The sequence below is a fragment of the Aureobasidium melanogenum genome (genome assembly GCF_000721775.1).
Source record: "Aureobasidium melanogenum CBS 110374 unplaced genomic scaffold scaffold_10, whole genome shotgun sequence".
In the NCBI taxonomy this organism is placed as follows: Eukaryota; Fungi; Ascomycota; class Dothideomycetes; order Dothideales; family Saccotheciaceae; genus Aureobasidium; species Aureobasidium melanogenum.
The window spans coordinates 533,595-553,631 of NW_024470062.1; the positions used below are offsets into that span (position 1 = coordinate 533,595).

Here is a 20,037-nt window from a genome sequence, read left to right on the forward strand (position 1 = left end):
GAACATAAACGTCACCTCAAGCTTGGTAGCAGGTTATCCCCCGGCATGCACCCACGGCATGCTCTTGTAGTACGGGTAGACGCATGGTGTTCTTCTGCATAGATGGCTAACCGGGATGCTCACTAAGCGTGCCAGCATTGTCTCGTCCCAATATACTCGAGTGCTTTGATCGCATGCAAAGGTGACATTCTCGATATTGCATGTCGGCTTTTTGCGCTCGAAATGCTCGGAGTCAGAAAATCGAGCGAATGGTTCATGCCATGACTATGCTAGAGACAAGCTCAACAACCTAGTCAAAGTTTTCCCTACACGAACCAAATCCTCGGAATCGGGGCGAGTCTCATCGATGCCCTCGAGGGAACGTGGCTTGCCGCGCGCATGTGAAAGGTCGGCCACGATCGCGCGAGCAGCATGACTGCAGAAAGCCCTGGACCAGTGACGAACAAAATCGCTGCATCTTATCATGCAGAGAGTCTGGCTTCATATCAAAAGAGGCGCAGACTGTGTGTCGCAGCAATACAAAAAGGTCGTTGTATCCCCCATTCTCAAGTCTCCCCGCATGGTTCAAACCTCTCAAAAACCACAGACCCTTGCTTGTCCTTGCTTGTCGCCCTCGGTTCGTTCGGCTAATCTGCTGTCGTGGAGCAAGTTGGGTGCGCTCCGACACATCCCCCATACCATACGAGCAAAAGATGTGTCAGCTCAATTGATCGGTCGGGCCTGGAGTCACTGGACACGAAATGGCCAATTCTTGATGCGACATTGTTCTACGATGCTCGGCAGAACCCCCTACATCATACTGGCTGGCATCTCGATCAGACTTGAGATCGGTTGCGTCTCAGAACAAGGAACAGCGACAGCACTATGCACAGTACAGCAAAACCCGTTCTCATCCGATCTCCTAAGCAGCGTGCAGATACTTACGCACCGTATCCATCACATATGACAAACTTCTATGACAGCTTACAGCAGCCGTGTTCTCGGGCCAGTTTACGGATGTATCTTCGGGGCTGATCATGGACAAAAAATTGGCAGCAACCAAGCAGAAGACGTTTTGGACGCACGTGCAAGCATCTAGATGTCGTGTGCCCACTTACCACAAAACCAAGGGTCTTTTATCAGCGGCCCCACTGTAGGTCGTTGGTGACCTCGTGTGTCTGTTTGATCTACTAAAAAGTAGGCGGGTAAATTGCGTAGTTCTTCATGCATCCATTTTTTCATTGGTCTCGTTGCAATTAATATGCTATGTAGCCGGGAGAGGTCACCGAGAAGGTCGCTAAACAATAAAGGGCCCCACTGGCTAGATCTCCTAAAAGTGGAGGAGGCATTTGTACGATTCAGGCGACGATGATGCCAGTGAGACGTGATTCGACATGGCTTCGTATATGCGCTAGGGCGTGCGTGGAGAACGAACAGATGCTGCTCGTGCATTACATCTCGAGCCCTTCCCCTGCGGGTCGCTGCTTCTGCCAGTTGCATGGTCGTTTGGCTGAGTCAAGGACGTGCTGCTTCAGAGCAAGCCCTCCAAATTTACCCTCATCGAGGATGATTGTCCGGTCTTGCCGTTGCGTTCGGTTGCTGGATGAAGATGGCTCTTCATCTGTTCATCTGCGTTAGGGCCTTTCTCTTACTGAAAGGACTGAGAGACCTAGGGCGATCTCCACCAGGCACATCCTTCATCTCACGGTCTTGATCTCGGTGGGTTTTGTAATCGGCCCGCTCCAGACCAGTATGCTGCCCCAACATTGCGTTGTTGCCGGCATCGTCGGGTCGTCGATTGGGTGTAAGACCACGGCCATCTTTGAGAATATTCCTTTCGGAAGCGGACCGCATCCGTCTTTCTGAATTTGCTGACCTGCCTCTTCTTCTTCCACGTTCAGAAGGACTTCTTGAGTTTCTGCGCATGCGGGTGTTGCGGCTATGAGCTTCGTACGATTGCGTGTGATTTGGTGATGAAGCAGAACTTGGTGGGCCTACACGCTTGTCGCCAGCACCTCCAGTGGCTGAGACGTCTCTTTCTTGCGTTGCGCCATGTCTGTATCTTGGTCTTTCAGGAGAAGGAGAGCGAGTGGAGATGGTTGAGACTGAAACCGAAGAGAAGGATGCGGCAGAGCGTGAGCGCTTGCGTGACGGTCTGTGATCGTCCATGTTGTCTAGTGAGCGTTTGCGCGACCTTTCCTGGGCGGGCTTGTGGGTTGCGCTTGACTTTCTACAACAAGTCAGATAGGCATGATGGTGTCAAGGCGGCGGTTGGCATACTCTTGCTCGGTCAAGGTAGGGGTTGGCGCAATGTTGGCGAGTTTCGGCTTGAGTTTGGGGTTAAGAAACTGTTGACTGCGACTAGGACGAGAGATGTATGGTCGTTCTTGAGCTTGCGCTTTACATTCGTAGCTGTAATGGCCTGCGCGTGTGTTAGACGTGGCAGTGGTAGTTATGCGCCAAACGCAGAGCATGCGCGTACCCTTCTGGAGACATTTCTGGCATGTTGTATTTGCAGATGCTCTGTTGTTTGACGATGCGCCTCCGACAAATGCTGATTTGCCGTAGCGATTCATACTCCGAAAATGGATGGATGTCTATCGATGCTAGCGTAGCAGGGTACCAGAAGTGATGCGACAAACGCGAGAGATGTGGTGTTGGTGAGGCAGCAGTGAGAGAACAAACGCAGTCACAATCCAACTGAGCGCATGGAAGAAGCCAAGACAGGGTTGTGGTCAGGGTCGTACTTGCCAACTTGGTCCAGGCTGCCAGGGCTTCCTTTTCTTGATTATTGTCCACACCGGATTTTGAGTATTGGAACAACGCGAGAATCCTATTTTGTCTTGACATACGAGTGTGGGTGACGTACCCGAGAAGAGCCTCAGTAAACATCTACTAGATGCAAACAACTCTGTGTCGATCAACCGCTTTCTGATTGCACTGGCAGGAGCATGAGAGTGCTTGGCATATGCAGCATCTCCAAACTAAACGGGGCTTCCGGCGCAGTCTTGGCTTGCGAGCGATTTGGTCTGTCGGGACTTGACGACAGCGCCCTTTCAAGCGCTCCCTCTTCACCGCACCACCTTCACAACGAGCGACGACATCTCGATACTGCGCTCGCCGGCGCTGCTTTCGAACCGCCGCACTCGCTGTGCCATCTGCGCAACCTTGACTGTTTGGACCCAGATTCAAGGCCTTCATCTTTGTCGTGTCCAGAAAAAAAGCCGTGTCAAATAACCTTCCAACTCCATGTCGACCTACCACCATGCCAACATCCTTGCCTATTCTCTTGACTATTTTCCTTGAGCCTCCGGTTTCCTGAGATTTACTGCACAGAACAACGCCTTCTTTCTAAAAATCTTTCTGTCCTCGGCACAAACGAAAGACAACCATCCACGACCACTTCGCGTCGATCCAATACTTCGACAGAGCTCGCACTATTTGGACAAACATGGCTTCTCTTTCCAGCGACCAATCTTCAGCCAGGCGAACCTTTGCCAACGCACATCTTCCTGCCTCAGGCCACGACCTTCTCTCTACTGCCCATCAACAGCTGGCTGCAACTGCTAGCTCTCAACCTTCCGACCATGATCATACTAGCAATCACATCAGCGAGTTTGCTCATGACGATCCCACGTCTTCTGCTCAATCAAGGAAACATATTCCCTCTCCCTCCAACGAGCCTCCCAAGGCACCTTCGATAGATGGCCTCGAAACGACGCCCGTGTTGACCACTCAAATCCTATCTGGTACATCTGACGAAAGCGCTACTCAGTTGTCATCATCAGACGGTTCGGCCAAACCCCCTAGCCTCGATGGAAAAAGCGTGGCTTCTATCACAACGTTCGCCATGGACGAGAAAGAGTCGCTGAGACCAGATGATAGTGCTAGTGTCTTAGCTATCGAGGATGATGACACCTACTCAGCGTCAGGATCCGCTGCCGTCGGTTCGCGATTGGGCTCGGAGACAGGCGCTCGTGCATTCCGCGATCAACTTCTAGAAATCACTTCCAGAGGACCTGCGCTGCGTCAGTCTGGACCTACGTCGAGACCCGACTCGGCCACCAACGGTCCCATTGGAACACTGTATGTTCCTCCGCCAGTTGGCAGCTCTACAGCAATTCCCGGTTATGTACAACCACCTACGAACACTGGCAGACCTGAAGATGTCTTGCCAGATGCAAAGCTCTTGGAAGCCCTCAACAATCCGAGAGACAGGATCTGGGTGCTCAAGTTGGAGCAGGACATTATCGACTTTGTGAAGGATTCTTCGTAAGATTTTTTTGGACTTTGAAAAGGTGCATTCGGCTAACCTCGCTATAGGGAACACTCTCTGGACTTGCCTCAATGCAATTCGTTCTACAGAATGCTGGCTCACAAACTGGCTGACTACTATATCCTGGGGCATGCTGTTGACGGCTCAATCTCAGCCGTTCGTCTGTACAAGACCCCTAACTGTCGGATCGCTCCACCTTTGACTGCCATTGCAACACCGCCGACAAGCACTAGCACACCTCCACCCACTGCACCTCAGATGAAGATCTTGCGCCGTGGTGGTGATGCGCCGCTGAACGGCCTCTCCAAGTCGAACTCTGATGGCGGGGACAGCGCTGACTCAGACAAGAACAAACCTTTGACCCGTGAGCAACGCGAGCAGAGATATGAGTTGGCTAGACTCAGAATTTTGGGCTCTGCAAAGCCTACAGAGGATACACCCCTTGTCAAGGAGAAGGATGAATCCCGTTCCAGCTCTGCTGCCGGAAAGAAGAAACCAAAGAAGCAGCGTAGCAACAGTGATGATGATTTCGAGGCGAGATCTGCTTACAGCACCTTTGTGACGCCACAGAATGGTGCCTCCGATGGTGGAAACATGGTCTACTACCCCGCATTCCCTGGAAGTGCCCAAGGTGTCCCTGGCATGTACAATGGTGCCCCCTCGGCTTCGGCTTCGCAGAACTCATATAATGCTGTCTACGGTCCTATGACGCCTTCGCAGGTCGCTCCTTACCCATGGTTGCAACAAGGTTACTCTGGTTACAACGAATCAAGTAACCAAGCACAGCACAACGTCAATGATCTCTCCGCCGACTTCCAAGCCATGTCTTTCCAGACACAGTCCGGACCTACCTCTCCCCCTCCCCCAGCTGGTCACTACGGTTATGGCGGCTCTCAACAGCAACAACAGCAGTATTCTCCATGGCAGCAGATGATGCCTAATCAGTCAGGCTACCCAGGCAGTCCGAATTACGGTAGTCAATTTGCAAGCAGACCGCCGTCCTCAGCAAGTCATGGATCTGCCACACACGGCTACCCGTATGGAGTTCCGATGAATCAGATGCAGATGCCTGACACTTATATGGGCTACCCAAACCAAGCCATGGCTGGTGCATACAATCGTGGAAACTTTAATCCTCAGAGTCAGGCATTTATTCCCGGCTATCAACCTCATTATGGCGCACCCATGGTGCCTTCCAATAACAACATGGGCTTCAATTCGGCTTACCCTGGATCACACGCACTGCAGCGTCAGAACTCAAGCCAGTCGCAAGCGTCGTCGTATGGTGGACAGAGTGGCGGCCAGAATAGTAGCAGACCACCTCACCCCCTGCCACAGCCTGTTTTCTCGCCCCATGTTCCGATGCCTTTCCAGAACTCACAAAGACAAGCTGGGACACCTTCTCGCCCTGGCAATACAGCGACAGCAGACAACAATAGCAGTGCACCAAGCTCTATCGCAAAATGGGGAACGCCAGCCTCTTTGCCTGCCAAGCCTCCTCCTCCAGCAGCAACCAATTCGTTTGATTTGTCCAGAATGCCACATGCGCAGCAGAATGGTGCAGCCTATTCTCCTGGAGCTTCAGGACGACTTCCTGGTGTTGGGGGACAGGGTTTCCATGCTCTGCCATCGATGGTAGCCTTGCGCAATGGACAGACACCCCGGGGCGGACAGTGATTCGATTTTGAAGAATGGGCATGAAGAGGAAGATTCTTGCGGAAAGAACAAACGAGAGATTTGGCAAGTAAAAAAAAAAAAAAGGGGTCTCGGAAAAGGAGTTTCTTCATTGTCAAGCATTACTAGGAGTTTGGCTTTGTTTTGATCTTCGGTCGAAGGTGTCGATTGCGAGGTGCTTTCTCGGTGTTCTGTCGTAATGACGACTATGGTATACAGTAGCAAGGAGAAGAGGGTTATCGAGTCATTGCTTCCTCAGGTAGTGAATCGGAAAATAGCGAATTGTTTCTTTCCATCATCATCATCAAAGTACATGCATGATTCAGGTGGTGTAATGTCGTGTATCGCATGTCTTGATAAAAGGGGTATCTATTCGTCTCTTTGCTGGGCTCACTGGGGTCCAGCGTGTGTGGCTCTGTCGGCCATGGTCGTTATTACTCAAACTCACTTCTTTACGTCTCTTAGCTCTCAAATGTCTGTCTCTTCAGAATGATCTCTCTCATAAGACATGTTGTTCAGGTTGTCTTCTTCTCAGCCTCATCGACAGCACTTCCGAGACCTTTGCTGAAGACAGTAGAAACCTTGTCCTCAGCCTCCCTCCTCCATTGGTCCCAGTCGAAATGTTGCATCTTTCTCACGGCAGCTTCCAGCTCGGTGTTCCAGCGATACTTGAGACGATCAGCAAGGCCAGGAACCAGATGACGAGCAGTTTGTGAAGGCTCCTTTGGCTGGGGGTCTGTGATGTTGCGCAAAAGATTTGATTGTTGGCGCAGGAGACTTGATTGATACAGACGGTTGCGCTCGTGGAGATTCAGAGAGATGTAGAAGAGGGAAGATGTAAGGGCAATGCCGCCAATCTGTATTGCTGTTAGATAACAGGAGCTGTTGGTTGCAAGGGAAAAAGGTGCTTACGAAGCCAGTAGTGAAGCCCATGGCTATCTTAGAGTCGAAGAAAACAGAGAGTGTTTGGGAAAGAGCGAATGGTGATACGAGAAGCAGCGATTGTTGACTGCCAACAAAGTTGCGGCCAAAGACGGAGGAGGATTCGAGTTTCATGCGCGAGCTTGGCGCAGTTCCATCCATCTTCGATCCTATACCACAACCACCTTGCGCCACAAGCCATTGCGCATTGCTTCATATCGACTCTTGACTCTGCTGTTTCCTTCTTCAGCAGCTATAGGACTCACTCGAGCGACACACACTCCCAACTCCGCACGACACCGCCACTTGGGCAGGAAACCATCGTAGAGAAAAAATCATGGCCGGCGGACTTCAGAAATACAGACACTTGTCGCGCAGCAGCTCGCACCGTCAGGCTCTGCTCAGAAACCTCGTCACATCACTTTTCAAGAACGAAACGATATCCACAACATGGCCCAAGGCTCAGGAAGCCCAGCGTCTGGCCGAGAAGTTGATCACTTTGGGCAAGAAGAACACCGATGCCAGCAAGAGAAAGGCTCTCTCCATCTTCTACGTATGCTCTCTTTCCCTTACCGCTCCTTTGATTTTCTTCAAGAAATTACCTGCTAACAAAACTTGCTTACAGGAACCCCACGCTCTTATTCCCAAACTCTTCGGCCCTCTTCGTGAACGCTTCGCAGACCGTCCTGGTGGTTACACTCGTGTACTCCGTATCGAGCCCATCAAAGAAGACCAAGCACCCTCTGCCATCCTCGAACTCGTCGACGGCCCCAAGGACATGCGATTCGCCATGACTGCCCGCACCGTCTCCCGCCTACGCCGCGAGGGCAAGCCTATCAATGACATGACCGCCGGTAACATTGCAAAGGTCACCCGCTTCCGTCCCGATGGCGAGAAGGACCTGGAAGACATGGTCGCCAAGTTTGACAAGCTCGAGGCCCAAGGTGAACACGGCTTCGACAAGGTTTACAAGCAGAGAGTATACCACACTCCCAAGGCCTCGAGATAGGTGCTCTCAGCCTCTATCTTGCTACAGACTTTTGTACATTACTTTCACTGGCATGGCGTTATACTGGGATCAACGAAATGGGATTTGCGAAAGAATTTGTACATGTTGTATCAAAAGAATATTATCTACACATGTCACTGACTCCGATACACTTCTGTTGCTGATTTGTCCAACATCATACGGTCGACAAAACTCTCCTCGGATTCATGGCAATGAAGAAAAGTGTAGAGTGGTTGCGTTGGGGTTGATTTTGATGAAAGGAACAGGGTTGTCCCTTCAACAGTCTGTCCCAAGATCTCGACAAGGCATCTAGCTCTCCATGTAAACTTGACGACGTGATTTCGATTCAGACTAGATACCTATCGATACATCTGATCGATAAGTATGATTTCGTCCCTCGTAGGCGGGTGACAGCCGCAGTCTACAATACCACGCTTCAAATTTCAACCTTAGCTAAATCCTTCGTCACAAAACTACCCAGACTTCTCCCTTGTTTGACCTCGAACCCATACCTCCCTCCTTCATGACCCAGTCATCAAAGACCAGCGTCATCACGATGGAAGAAAAAGAAAAAGAAAAAGAAAAAGAAAAGTTCGCATCAGCCCGAGGTAGTGCAATGCGAGAATCTTAAAAGTGCGAGAAAGATGTCAGATGGATAGTTGTTCTAGTCCACACCTATTCAATCCTCAGGCTCATCCTTGATGATAACAACATTTTCCTCTTCACCATCTTCAGTCTTGATAAGAATATCTCCAAATCTCTTGCCTCGTGCTGGCGCGACTTCATTCGCAAAGACAACAGTCTCAATACCTGCAGGCGTTTTCTCGTCCTCAGGACCCCATGGCAGCGCATCGACATCAATCTCCCTGTTCAGTAACGACTTGAGAATGACTTCAGCGCCTGCTTTGCTCATGACTGAATTCGCCTCTTTGCATTGCTCCGAGCAACAGCATTCAAGACAACCTTCGTCGCAGTGACATGCGCCTACTCGCTCGCAAGCCTGTACAAGCAAGCGATCGACAAACTCAAAAGCCTTTGTGCTGATACCAGAGCCAGCGGCACCGCCTTTTGCATCGTAGAAAGTCAGACGTGCGGGTCGCTTGCGATTGGTTTCCTTCTGTTGAAACTCTTTAAGTGCGTTTTTGCATTCGGTCTTGACATCGCCGGGCATGCTGATGACGAAGTTTGGCATGAGCGAGAGTAAAGCGTGTTCGGCTGCGTGGATGGCTCCTGCCATGTTCAGTCGCCTCGACTCAAGGATCTGCAGTGCGCTGCGTGGCACATCGAGCCACATGCCTTTGCTGAAAATGGTGATGGGTGGGTTGTCGACTTCCACTGCATCTAAGATGCGACGCTTTGCATCAACTTTGAAGAACCCAAAGACCACTTGTGTAATTCTGATGGTCCCATAGTATGCCCTCGACAACGATTTTGAGATCTTGCGAATAGCTTCGGTCTCGATGGGGTCAATATCAGTAAAATCGCGCTGTTGAGTTGTCCATTCTACCCTCACAAACTCGACTCGAGCCATCATTCTATCTGTCGACATTTCCTTGACCAGATATTTGTTACCTTGATGCAAGTAGATACCTCCTTCATAGATCGTGAAGAACGCACGAGAGGCTTCGAGCTCTTCAAGCACAACATTGCGTCCATGCGTGATATCGACGATTGCAAAGTGATCTTCCTCGGTATCGCGAATTGCCACGAAAGTGGAAGGTCGAGGAAGGAAGCGATCAGCCGTGTGGAAGAAGCCAAGCTCGTCCTTTCTCATTCTGTTCTCTGCAATATCGGTCAAGAGCTTGCCAAAGTATACTTCATCCTCTTTGGGCTGAATGGGCATTTCATTAGCCGCACATTGCACATGTCCCTCAAGGACAAGCATGTTCTCTAGATCGACCTGTAACTGACAGTTTGGCTTTGTGAAAATCTCGTCTGGGTTTTGCATATAGTGCTGATCTGTTGGGAAGGCGTCTCCGACAAGTATAGATATCGAGTCCTTGTTCCTGCGACCAGCTCGACCACTTTGCTGGCGAAGGTTGGCGATTGTGTAGGGGAACCCGCAAGTCATGACCGCATCGAGAGACCCGATATCAATGCCCAGCTCCAGTGCACTTGTTGCCACGATGCCGACAAGTTTGCCCTCGAACATCTCCTTTTCGATCTTTCGACGATCTTGAGGAGCGTAGCCGCCTCGATAAGACATGACTCTTGCCATGACCTCTGCTTTATCAAGGTATGCCAGTTCGTTCTTGACGGCGCCAACCAATGCTTCACACTGTTTTCGCACCCTGCAGAACGCAATCACACGAACACCTCGCAGAATGAGTTGACAGAAGAGCTTCGCAGCTTCCGCCAAAGCGTCACCTCTACCAGAAGTCGGATCTGCTGGATCCTTGAAAGGAGTGTTCCAGCAGAGAAATTCTTTTCTACCAGAAGGCGAGCCATCGAAATCTGTAAGCTTGACCTGCTCCACACCGAAAATGGTCTTCATGTGCTCTTCGGGATTTGCGACAGTGGCAGAACAAGAGATGAACTTTATATGGCGGTTGCCCACAGCAGCACATATTCTGCGCAAGCGTCTCATGATCAGAGCTACATGTGCTCCAAAAAGCCCATTGTAGACGTGCAACTCATCCACAACTACGAAGCGTAGATTCTGGAGAAAAGTCCTCCAAGCTTCTTCTTGTGGAAGGATCGTGATGTGCAACATATCAGGGTTGGTAAAGATGATGCTGCCCTCGTCTCGAATCAAATTTCGATCACACATTTGTGTGTCTCCATCAAAAGTCTCGACAACAAGATCTTGCAGTCCGTCCATGTACTGTAATAAGTCTTTCAGACTGCGCCGCTGGTCTTGAGCAAGAGCCTTTGTAGGAAAGATATACATAGCTCTCGCCTGGTTGTTTTTCTCCAGTTCATGCAGAACAGGTATCTGGTAGATCAAAGACTTTCCCGAACTCGTTGATGTTGATACGATGACATTGTGACCGTCATACAGATTGTTGATGGCCTCCGCTTGGTGCGCGTACAACTGAGTAATACCACGAGTATTGTACAGTGCGTTGACAAGAGTCTGCGATAATTCAAAGTTGAGATCGCCATAGATAGCTGGTTGCGGGTCGAAGACACGATGACCATCCGGCACTATTTGACCAGTGTACCATTCCAGAGTCTTGATCTCGGACACGATCTCAGGGATGGTCTTGCGTTCTTCGGGAATCGATCTTGGCAACAGCGCTCTTCGTTTCTCGGGGGTTGGTGTATTTCCTCTACTTTCCGAAGGCGCGGGAATGTTCAAGTTGTGCTCGATGTCCAGTTTTTCTACCGGATCCACACCCTCTGCGTCGCATTCGTTTAGCCAGGCATTGACTGCAGAGGTAAACTTGTTGTTTCTCTTCTCGATCAGGTTCATCATCTGCTTCTGACTGTAGACGGGCATCTTGAGGTCCTCATCTTTCAGCTTCCGCGTTGCTTTTGTAGGTTCTCCAGTCTTGGTATGTTGTACTTGACGCTTCAGATCTCCATCGATGTACTCGAACAACAGTACCTCCTTGTTTCCTTTTTCTTGCTTGTCTTCTGTTGGTTCTGAGGCCATATAACCTTCGTATCTCTTGTTCTTGGAGTTCTCCTGCTCGCCCATAAGATTCACTTGCAATAGATCTTCGTCGATGTATGCGAAGTTGATGGACCGCGGTATGAGGGCCTTGATCTTGGCGACATCTTGGATGGACAGTTCGCGACCAATGTGTGACTCGACCGTGGTCTTGATAGTCTCAAAAGTGGTAGCCAGATGTTTTCGCGTACAGCAGAAAGTGTAGACCAGATTTAAGGCTCGATGGACTTGAGACAGTTTTGTAAACTCTTCAGGCCAGGGTATGGTCGTCTCTACCATGGAAGATCCTTTCCTGGACAGACTTGGTGCTGCACCTTTGGCCTTGGGCGTTCGCCTCGGTTTCTTGCCTCCATCTTGTGTTTTGGTCGGGACTGTTGTGGTACTTGTGGTCGAATCTTGGATACTCTCGGGCTCGGGTCCTACTTGATCTTGCTCATCCTGGCTCTTTCTTTTTCTCTTACGCACCACTCTGTTAGATACGGTTGCAGCTTGCAGCCTGACCATTGTTGTAGTTGCGACTTGACGCGAAACCCCGATGACGTAGCCAAGGTCAACAATGTATGTTCTGAGAGTAGGATGTCAATTTCAATGGTCGTGAGTCTGGCTATCTGTATCAGCTGTTCTCTGTCGTATGCATATTGTTCATGGCACAAGACAGCAGCGTTTGTGTTGTGTGTATGTGAGAAAGTTGAATTGTGGACGCCGACGCCTTTGCCACTGTTTACTTACCACCACACAAAGAACAAATATATACGCGAGCCACTAAGGTGTTTTTCAAAACAAATAAATATTTGAGAGACAGCTGGAAATCCAAGGACTTTTCTTTCAAAAATTCTTATTTTGGTATTGGTCACGGATTTTATCTTGTATGCTCAGGTCAATGTAGTCGCCGAAAACAGAGGACCACCCATCCAACTCATGTGCCCATGCTGCTAACCTTCGCATCAATGCTAAGAATGCGCCAGCCTCAACGCAGTATCAAGTAATTACTGTCGTTGTATATGATCCTCTACATCTGTTCCTGCAAACTTGTGATATGATCCCAAAGTTCCATGGCGAATTGCGGTCTCAGCTGTTATCCATGTCAGTATACTGCTTGTTCCGTGGAAAGAGGTGGTGAATTCAAACCTTCAGTTGAAGAATCTCGAGCAGTGGCTTGCCATCGAGAGAACCCATCAGACTCATGAAATGTCCAGTGGGCCTGTTGCCCTGCACATCACCATACTTCAGATCCTTCTGAACAGGGGTGTTGAGGATAACGCGGTGTGAGCCATCTGCACGCATGACAAGTCTAGCCTTAATTGTCGAGTCCTTATCATCAGGCTTTGGTTCAGTCACGTTCAAACGGATGACACCAATGCCACGTTCTTTCCATTCCTTCTTGTCCACGAAATTGTACAGCTTGGCGCGACATGTGTACTCTGTGGTTTCGCCTTCTTCGCCAGTTTCGACTGTATTATTGTTAGCAATCATAAGACACAGCTATTATGGAGAATGGGGCTCTTACTGTCTTGTTCGAAGAAACGTTCGTCCTTCTTGTCCTCATCGACGATAAGCTTTGGGCTCTTAGCTCCAGAATCTTCCTCGCCGTCATCTCCAGACTGCTCATCCTCGTCCTCGGCAGGTGCGCCAAACGCTGTGATGCCTGTTTTTGTGCTTGAACCAATGACTCCGGGAGTACCGCTGCTTGCGAAGCTGGTCAATTTCTGGCCGCTGCCCAGGCCGCCGAAACCTCCACCGAAACCATTACCAAGTTTTCCAAAGCCAGAAGCGCCTGAGCCGAAAGCAGAAGAGCCAGCAGATGCGAAGGGTGAAGCTGTAGATGCAAGACCGCCAAAAGCACTTGGCGTGGGTGCTGGCTTAGCACCATCCTCGCCAGGTGCAGGGGTGCTCCCAGGACTTGCGAAGCTAGAAAGAGTCTTATTCTGGCCGAGCGTGCCAAAGGCCGATGTGGAAGAGCCAGCAAGTGCACCAAAGGCAGATGAAGCAAAGGCGCTAGTAGTAGATGAGGGTGTTTCTGAGGGGGATTTAGTGTTGGCTAGGGAAGCAAAGGGTGAGGATGCAGAGGTGTTCGCGAAACCACTTCCTGCAGGGATCTTGGTAGCAGGTTGGGGTTGTTGTGCCGGCTCTTCAGCAGTCTTTCCTTCAGATTCGACGGCTGCCTTTGCATCTGATGTCGTCTGCGAGATCGTGTCGGTACCAGTCGTGTCGTCGACCTTGCTACGCTTCGTCTTTGGACTCTCGTCAGACTTGTTTAAGCCGTCTGATTCGGTTGCATTGGTAGTCGATGTAGATGGCGCAGAAGGCTGAGGTAGTTCCACCGCTACAGGCTGGTCATCTCTTTCGAGTTCACTAGACTTGCGCTTGCTGGGTTGTTCAACAACCTTGTCTTCGGGCGAGTTTTCCCTAGATCTCTTGTTCTTGCGAGCCTGTCTACTCTTATGCGCGGGCTCTTCCTCTGGGTTCTCAACATCTTCGTGACTTCGCTTTCGCTGCAATTTGGAGCGGGGTTTCTCGGCCTCAGGTTCGGGCTGCGAGGTCGCGGTCGCGGTCGTGTCGGCAGGCTGCGGTACGCTTTTGATGGTGGCGTTCCTCAATCTCTCTCTGAGAGGCCTCTCACCTCCCTCGGTGTCAGAAGCGTGTGATTCCTTAGGTGAGGTGGGCATTTTGGTTGCGGCAATGCTGGCGGGGAAAGCTGCTGTGTGATGATAGTGAAGATTTGGAGTCGCGAGAAGCGACGGCGCAGGGAAAGGTCGAGAAGATAGATGCTTGTTCGCTGGTGGTGGGATTGATGCTGAAAAGGACAAGGCAGAGCTGAGCAGGTTCAGAAGTTGGTCGAGGCGGCTCGTTCAGATGAAGCTGCTCAGTCTGTGTCGGTCGGTGGGTCTGGTGTCTTGTCCGAACATCCAATTGAGCGACCCTTCAAGACACGGCTATGCGCACTGGATGGTTGAAGAAAATTGTGACTAGTTTATTCCAAACACAATATCAACGTAAAATAGCAGTTGAGAAATTACACAATGCTTGTGCTGCAGTAACCGCCTTGTGTCTTGATGCCGTCGGCGCTCGCTCTCCGGACTAGGCCCAAATTGGCCATCATTGTCTTTGTCTCGTTATCTCGTCTCGACCCCTTCGTCTGCGCCTGCAAGACAGCTTTTCGAGATAGTAAAGTTAGATTTGCTAGAGCTCGCATCATAAAGCACGAGCCTAATTCTTGTGAAACTGAGTCTCAATGAGGAATTCCGTTGAACAGTTAGGGAATTGAATACGATTGCTTTTGCTCTCTATCTTGGCTAGATAGCCCACTAGCTGATGAAACACAAGCATCCTAGGCCAATGTAGAAGACCAGCAGAGGAAAGACTGCAATGCCGACCCGATTCTTGACGACACCAGAGCCTCCAAGGATGCTGACACCTGCAGCCAGTGACCATGCGACCAGCACAATGTACACGGGGATTCTGGCAATCATGGGCAGACCGATCGCGCTCAGCATTGATGCAATGACAAGTGGGAACAAAGTATACCCTATGATGCACACTGACTGGAAGAACGAACTGCGGCACGTATTAGCATTCGAACAGCAATCGCGGACAAGATTGTCAACTTACATGCTGCCGCCTAGAAGCTTGATTTGAAGTGTGACAACAGCCTCTCCAATCCAGACGGTAGCGAAGACTCCAGAAAAAACTATCGACTTCTGCTCGTCTTGTGCACCGCGTGAGAGAAGGAAACTCAGGAGCAAGCAGAAGACGAGAGGACCCCTGGACAATTGTTAGTTTTTCGGAAGTACGACAGCCACTGGTATGCATACCAAAGATCCCAGTCCCTCAAGCCCTCACTCATGCCGCTCTGCAGAACCGTATCTGCATCTGGCCATCTGCCTACCAGCCCATGCAAACCACCGCCGCTGAGACTGTCTCCCTCAGCTCTTTCTGCACCTCCCATACCTCCGCCGCGTTGGAGCAGACCACCTAGGAGATATTTGGGATAAAGCACTTGGCGCATCTTCTCCCAAATGGCGAGCAAGTCTCGTGACAGGGTTTCCCAAACGCTCTCATCGATAGTGTTTTGAGGTGCTCTACGGTCCTCGCCGCCAATGGTATCGTTCAGGTAAGATTGGGTGTTTTGCGCGCGAGCTGATGGTTGTTGGATGTTGCCTGTCAGGGGTGCTCGGTCGGAGGACGATGCGAGAGGGTCTTCGAGGTCCAAAGCAGCTTCTTACTATTAGCAACTGCTTACTCCAGGTCGCTACGATATTGGATACCATCATCTGGGTCGATAAGATCATCTTCGAGCGGATCATGATCGTAGTGTTCGTAGGGGTTCGCGGAAGATGTTCCGCTAGGCATCATGGCGGCCATGTTATTCGGAAGTATCGTGCGATTTCTAGATTCGGCGACACAAGTTGGGCAGAATGCAACGCTTGTTGTAAAACTTGTTGCGCAATTGTTCTGTCTCCTGGATTGAAAGCTGCCAGCTCAGCTACATGTGCTACGCCAGCGAAGCTCAACACGAGACGCGTACAGCGGGAACTGCCGAAGTTCAACCATCGCCATCAATCTTCACATGCAAACCTCTCCGATGGCAACCCAAGGTACCTACAAATACTTTATGCCGCTGCTCGTCTTTGTCTTCAACACCTCTATGAGCTTGAGGGGTCGGTTAGCTATTCCTCTGAGTTCGCATCTGCGATGGGATTCAAGCTCACTCGACTGGTGATCGATTATCGGCGTTAGCTCCGGACCGAAAGGCTAATCCCAGCTGTATACAATAGGCTGAATTCACCCAAGCCAGCACTCTTCTTTTGCTTGATAAGTACAGCTTCCCCAGCCGTAGTCTTCTACTCTATCATGTTGCTGGTCCTTTCTCCAGCTGCCCGAGCTATCCGCCGTGATTTCGACTTACAGCTCGATGGCTGGGGAGAAATTGGGCCCCGCATCCATCGCTTTGCGGAGGATTTCAGATGACGGAGTAGACGGATAAATACAGGTGGGCTGCCAGGCTTCAAGGCGTGGTTAGGGTTGTTCACGACAGTGATCTCCAATACCAATTTTTCGTCGACCTCTTTTCTTCCTCGCTCCTTCATTCTTGTCTTCCAACTGCACTCGAACCTGTCCAGCTCACGATGCCTGACGCGATCCTGGACGACATTTCTCACCGACGCTTCAACCCATTGAGGGGAAGCTGGATTCTGGTCTCCCCCCACCGTACCAAGCGACCATGGCAGTAAGAGACAAGCTCGCACCGCAAGAGGCGGTCCAGAATACTTATGCAATCTCAGAGGACAGCAAGAGGGTGCTTCGAAGACGACACTTCCAGACTATGACCCATCTGTACGCACCACCGCATCATCTACAAAAAGTTCTGCGACTGAATAGAGCGACAGTGTTACCTCTGTCCTGGCAACAAGCGCGCTGCTGGCGACTCCAACCCCAAATACGAAAGCACCTACGTCTTCGTCAACGATTACAGCGCTGTCAAAGAGGAGCAAGCCGAGTATGAGCAGCCAGCCAATGATGGCAGTAGGTTACGAACATCACCATCACGGACAACAGACATTGATTCAGACCAGGTCTCGCCAACACTCTACTACGCGCCGAGCCGGTGACTGGCAAATGCTATGTCATTACCTTCTCTCCTACACACAACTTGACCCTCGCAGACCTCCAGCCCTCTGAAATCCTCCCTGTCATCAACACCTGGACTCAGATCTACACTACTCACTTGTCTCCCAAGTCCATTCTCGCCGAAGTCGCAAAACCTACCACGATTGCTCCTCATGGTCAGGACCTCGCCGCACCGAATGCGCAATATCGTTACATGCAAATTTTCGAGAATAAGGGTGCTGCAATGGGCTGTTCCAACCCTCACCCTCATGGTCAGGTCTGGTGCACGACCGGTACGCCAGAGGAGCCTTCCCTTGAGTTAGAAAGCCTGCAAAAATATCGTAAGGAGCATGGCGGATCACATATGCTGGTTGACTATGCCAATCTCGAGTCTGAGAAGAAGGAAAGAATCGTATTCGAGAACGAGTCGTTCCTTGCTGTATGTCCCTGGTGGGCCACCTGGCCCTTTGAGGTCATGATTATCGCTCGCACCCACAAGCGTGCCTTGGTCGATTTCGACGACAAGGACAGACAGGATTTGGCCGAGGCTATCGCTGAAGTTACCAGACGCTACGACAACCTCTTTGAGACTCAGTTCCCCTACAGTATGTCACTAAGAACATGTGATTTGAGACACAGACACTAACCATAGAGCAGGCATGGGTCTTCACCAAGCACCCCTCGAAGGAACCCCCGACGAGATCAATGCTAGTCACTTCCACATCCATTTCTATCCTCCCCTTCTTCGCAGCGCTACTGTGCGCAAGTTCCTGGTTGGTTACGAGATGATGGCAGAGCCTCAACGCGACATTACCCCTGAGCAAGCTGCTGCCAGACTTAGAAACTGCGGTGGAGAACTCTACCGCAAGAAGCTGAACTGATCTTGACTTGGATGACCATTGGACGATGTTGGACTCTATAGAAAGTGAATCGCTCTAATCATTATTATGCTCATTACGGATCATGTGCTGTGCCTTGTGGCTTATTCTTCAAAATGGCGAAGTCTCAACTTGATGCCGCCTCTTCCTTTTGTGTTCTCCTATGCCTTGACATAGTGATCCCACTGGGTGTACATCCAGATCAAAGAGGTGGTAGCAACAATGGCAGGCCCAGCGAGACCCTTGCCCCATCGAGTAGAGCCAAAGACCAACCACTCGGACATGAAGTGGGCAAAGGCAACGATATATGTCCAGAAAGCCAACTCATACATGGGCTTACTGTTGATGTTGTAGGCGGCATAGAGACGAACAATGGCAGTAATTGCGGTCCAGGTGCCAAAGGTACGAGCTGAAAGAGGCGTGACGGGCGATGTGCTGGGAACGGTGCTGGCCGGGACACCAGCTGGGACGGTCTTCGAGCCGCAATAGACTTTCTGTGTCGGACCAAGAGAGAGGTAGGCTTGTATGCTGTTACCGAGCGATACAATCGAGATCTACATAGGCAAGGTCAGAAAAGTTGCCAGCCATTGAGGCATTGCAGACGTACGAAGAAGATCCATTTGGGCAAGAGACCCTCGGCTGGAGGCAGATACTCGAGCAGCGAATTCATCTTGTGCCAATTGATGCAGAGATACAGGTGACTGTTGCGTGCAGAAGGTAAACATCAGACGACTGCTTGGAGCATGAAATTGGACCCTCGGACCCTGACTCGCCGAAACCCCCGAACCGGCACCCCCTCGAAAGCGCCAACTGGATTTCTTTGAAACATCTTTTTATCTATCGACAACATCAAATCGGATTTAACATGACTGCACTCATCGAAGACCCCTGGAAGGAGCCAGTCACTGCCCTGTTTGCCGGCATTGGCATCCTCTACATCACTCTGAAAATCTTCAGCTTCTGGAGATTGATTGCTAGTCTGTTCATCCTACCTGGTACCTCCGTGAGTAATCTTCCTTGCTCTTGCTCTAGCACAGTTCTGACAACCAAAAGCTCTCTAAGTTCGGTCGTAAGGGAAGTTGGGCTGTCGTGACTGGTGCTTCTGATGGTATCGGCAAGGAGTATGCCTTGCAGCTTGCAGCAAAGGGCTTCAACATTGTTCTGGTCTCCCGTACCCAGTCGAAGCTCGAGACTCTTGCCTCCGAGATCCAGTCCAAGTACGCTGGTGTTCAGACCAAGACTCTTGCTATGGATTTCTCTCAGAGCTTGGATTCCGATTTCCAAGCTTTGAAGGCCCTGGTCTCTGATCTGGAAGTCTCCATCCTTATCAACAATGTTGGTCTGAGCCACGAAATGCCCGTTCCTTTCGTTCAGACTCCTGAGAAGGAGCTCAAGGACATCATCACCATCAACTGCATGGGCACCCTTCGTGTTACTCAAATCGTTGCACCTGGTATGGTACAGCGCCGTCGCGGTCTGATTCTCACTATGGCTTCCTTTGGTGGCATTCTTCCTACTCCTCTCCTGGCTACCTACTCCGGCAGTAAAGCTTTCCTTCAGCAATGGAGCAGTGCTCTAGGCTCCGAATTGAAGCCTCACGGCGTTCACGTGCAGCTTGTTCAGTCCTACCTCGTCACTTCGGCAATGTCCAAGATCAAGCGTGCCAGCGCTACCATCCCCAACCCCAAGCAATTTGTTAGAGCTGCTTTGGGTAAGATTGGCCGCTCTGGCGGTGCCCAGGGTATTGCATACACCAGCACTCCTTACTGGAGCCATGGTATCATGCACTGGGCACTCGGCACCTTCACTGGCACCATGAACTCGATTGTCCTGGACCAGAACAAGAGTATGCACGAAAGCATCCGCAAGCGTGCTCTGAGAAAGCTCGAGAGAGATGGCAAGAAGGGACAGTAAGTCCTCGGGTCTGTCAATACGTCAATGAACACCTGCACTGCCCTGACCAGGGCCATAAGCTTGAAAGGCATACCAGCCTCAGCAGTTGCTATCTGACCAAAAGTTCTGCTGTGCAGATGTTGTACACTATTTCGAGGTGGTGCACAGCTTGTTCGAGCTCGCA

The 20,037-nt window shown here is 50.7% G+C and overlaps 10 protein-coding genes across 10 annotated transcripts; 4 read left to right on the top strand and 6 right to left on the bottom strand.

Annotated features, from left to right (window-relative positions):
* Positions 1-1,596: 1,596 nt before the first annotated feature.
* M437DRAFT_48786 (uncharacterized protein) lies at positions 1,597-2,555 on the bottom strand (the record flags this gene model as incomplete). Its single annotated transcript, XM_041021719.1, has 3 exons — positions 1,597-2,209; positions 2,260-2,401; positions 2,462-2,555. The coding sequence occupies 3 exons, from the start codon at positions 2,553-2,555 to the stop codon at positions 1,597-1,599; spliced, it is 849 nt and encodes a 282-aa protein (XP_040879890.1).
* Positions 2,556-3,430: 875 nt separating this feature from the next.
* On the top strand, positions 3,431-5,932 carry M437DRAFT_48254 (uncharacterized protein; the record flags this gene model as incomplete). Its single annotated transcript, XM_041021624.1, has 2 exons — positions 3,431-4,251; positions 4,303-5,932. 2 exons carry the CDS (start codon positions 3,431-3,433, stop codon positions 5,930-5,932), a joined length of 2,451 nt encoding a protein of 816 aa, XP_040879891.1.
* Positions 5,933-6,444: 512 nt separating this feature from the next.
* M437DRAFT_48939 (uncharacterized protein) lies at positions 6,445-6,862 on the bottom strand (the record flags this gene model as incomplete). The annotated part of the gene is made up of 2 exons (XM_041021752.1): positions 6,445-6,786; positions 6,842-6,862. 2 exons carry the CDS (start codon positions 6,860-6,862, stop codon positions 6,445-6,447), a joined length of 363 nt encoding a protein of 120 aa, XP_040879892.1.
* Positions 6,863-7,187: 325 nt separating this feature from the next.
* M437DRAFT_49003 (ribosomal protein L17) lies at positions 7,188-7,859 on the top strand (the record flags this gene model as incomplete). Its single annotated transcript, XM_041021763.1, has 2 exons — positions 7,188-7,403; positions 7,476-7,859. The coding sequence occupies 2 exons, from the start codon at positions 7,188-7,190 to the stop codon at positions 7,857-7,859; spliced, it is 600 nt and encodes a 199-aa protein (XP_040879893.1).
* A 679-nt stretch (positions 7,860-8,538) lies between these two features.
* Positions 8,539-11,979, bottom strand: M437DRAFT_48403 (P-loop containing nucleoside triphosphate hydrolase protein; the record flags this gene model as incomplete). The annotated part of the gene is made up of 1 exon (XM_041021654.1): positions 8,539-11,979. The coding sequence occupies one exon, from the start codon at positions 11,977-11,979 to the stop codon at positions 8,539-8,541; it is 3,441 nt and encodes a 1,146-aa protein (XP_040879894.1).
* Positions 11,980-12,484: 505 nt separating this feature from the next.
* On the bottom strand, positions 12,485-14,141 carry M437DRAFT_84563 (uncharacterized protein; the record flags this gene model as incomplete). Its single annotated transcript, XM_041028122.1, has 3 exons — positions 12,485-12,547; positions 12,604-12,926; positions 12,983-14,141. 3 exons carry the CDS (start codon positions 14,139-14,141, stop codon positions 12,485-12,487), a joined length of 1,545 nt encoding a protein of 514 aa, XP_040879895.1.
* Positions 14,142-14,780: 639 nt separating this feature from the next.
* M437DRAFT_48503 (Yip1-domain-containing protein) lies at positions 14,781-15,837 on the bottom strand (the record flags this gene model as incomplete). The annotated part of the gene is made up of 4 exons (XM_041021678.1): positions 14,781-15,030; positions 15,085-15,237; positions 15,288-15,693; positions 15,741-15,837. The coding sequence occupies 4 exons, from the start codon at positions 15,835-15,837 to the stop codon at positions 14,781-14,783; spliced, it is 906 nt and encodes a 301-aa protein (XP_040879896.1).
* A 764-nt stretch (positions 15,838-16,601) lies between these two features.
* On the top strand, positions 16,602-17,963 carry M437DRAFT_48827 (galactose-1-phosphate uridylyltransferase; the record flags this gene model as incomplete). Its single annotated transcript, XM_041021729.1, has 5 exons — positions 16,602-16,702; positions 16,758-16,809; positions 16,863-16,998; positions 17,049-17,687; positions 17,740-17,963. 5 exons carry the CDS (start codon positions 16,602-16,604, stop codon positions 17,961-17,963), a joined length of 1,152 nt encoding a protein of 383 aa, XP_040879897.1.
* A 158-nt stretch (positions 17,964-18,121) lies between these two features.
* Positions 18,122-18,630, bottom strand: M437DRAFT_48705 (ergosterol 28; the record flags this gene model as incomplete). Its single annotated transcript, XM_041021710.1, has 2 exons — positions 18,122-18,514; positions 18,568-18,630. The coding sequence occupies 2 exons, from the start codon at positions 18,628-18,630 to the stop codon at positions 18,122-18,124; spliced, it is 456 nt and encodes a 151-aa protein (XP_040879898.1).
* A 195-nt stretch (positions 18,631-18,825) lies between these two features.
* On the top strand, positions 18,826-19,874 carry M437DRAFT_48585 (NAD(P)-binding protein; the record flags this gene model as incomplete). Its single annotated transcript, XM_041021694.1, has 2 exons — positions 18,826-18,963; positions 19,014-19,874. The coding sequence occupies 2 exons, from the start codon at positions 18,826-18,828 to the stop codon at positions 19,872-19,874; spliced, it is 999 nt and encodes a 332-aa protein (XP_040879899.1).
* Positions 19,875-20,037: the final 163 nt, after the last annotated feature.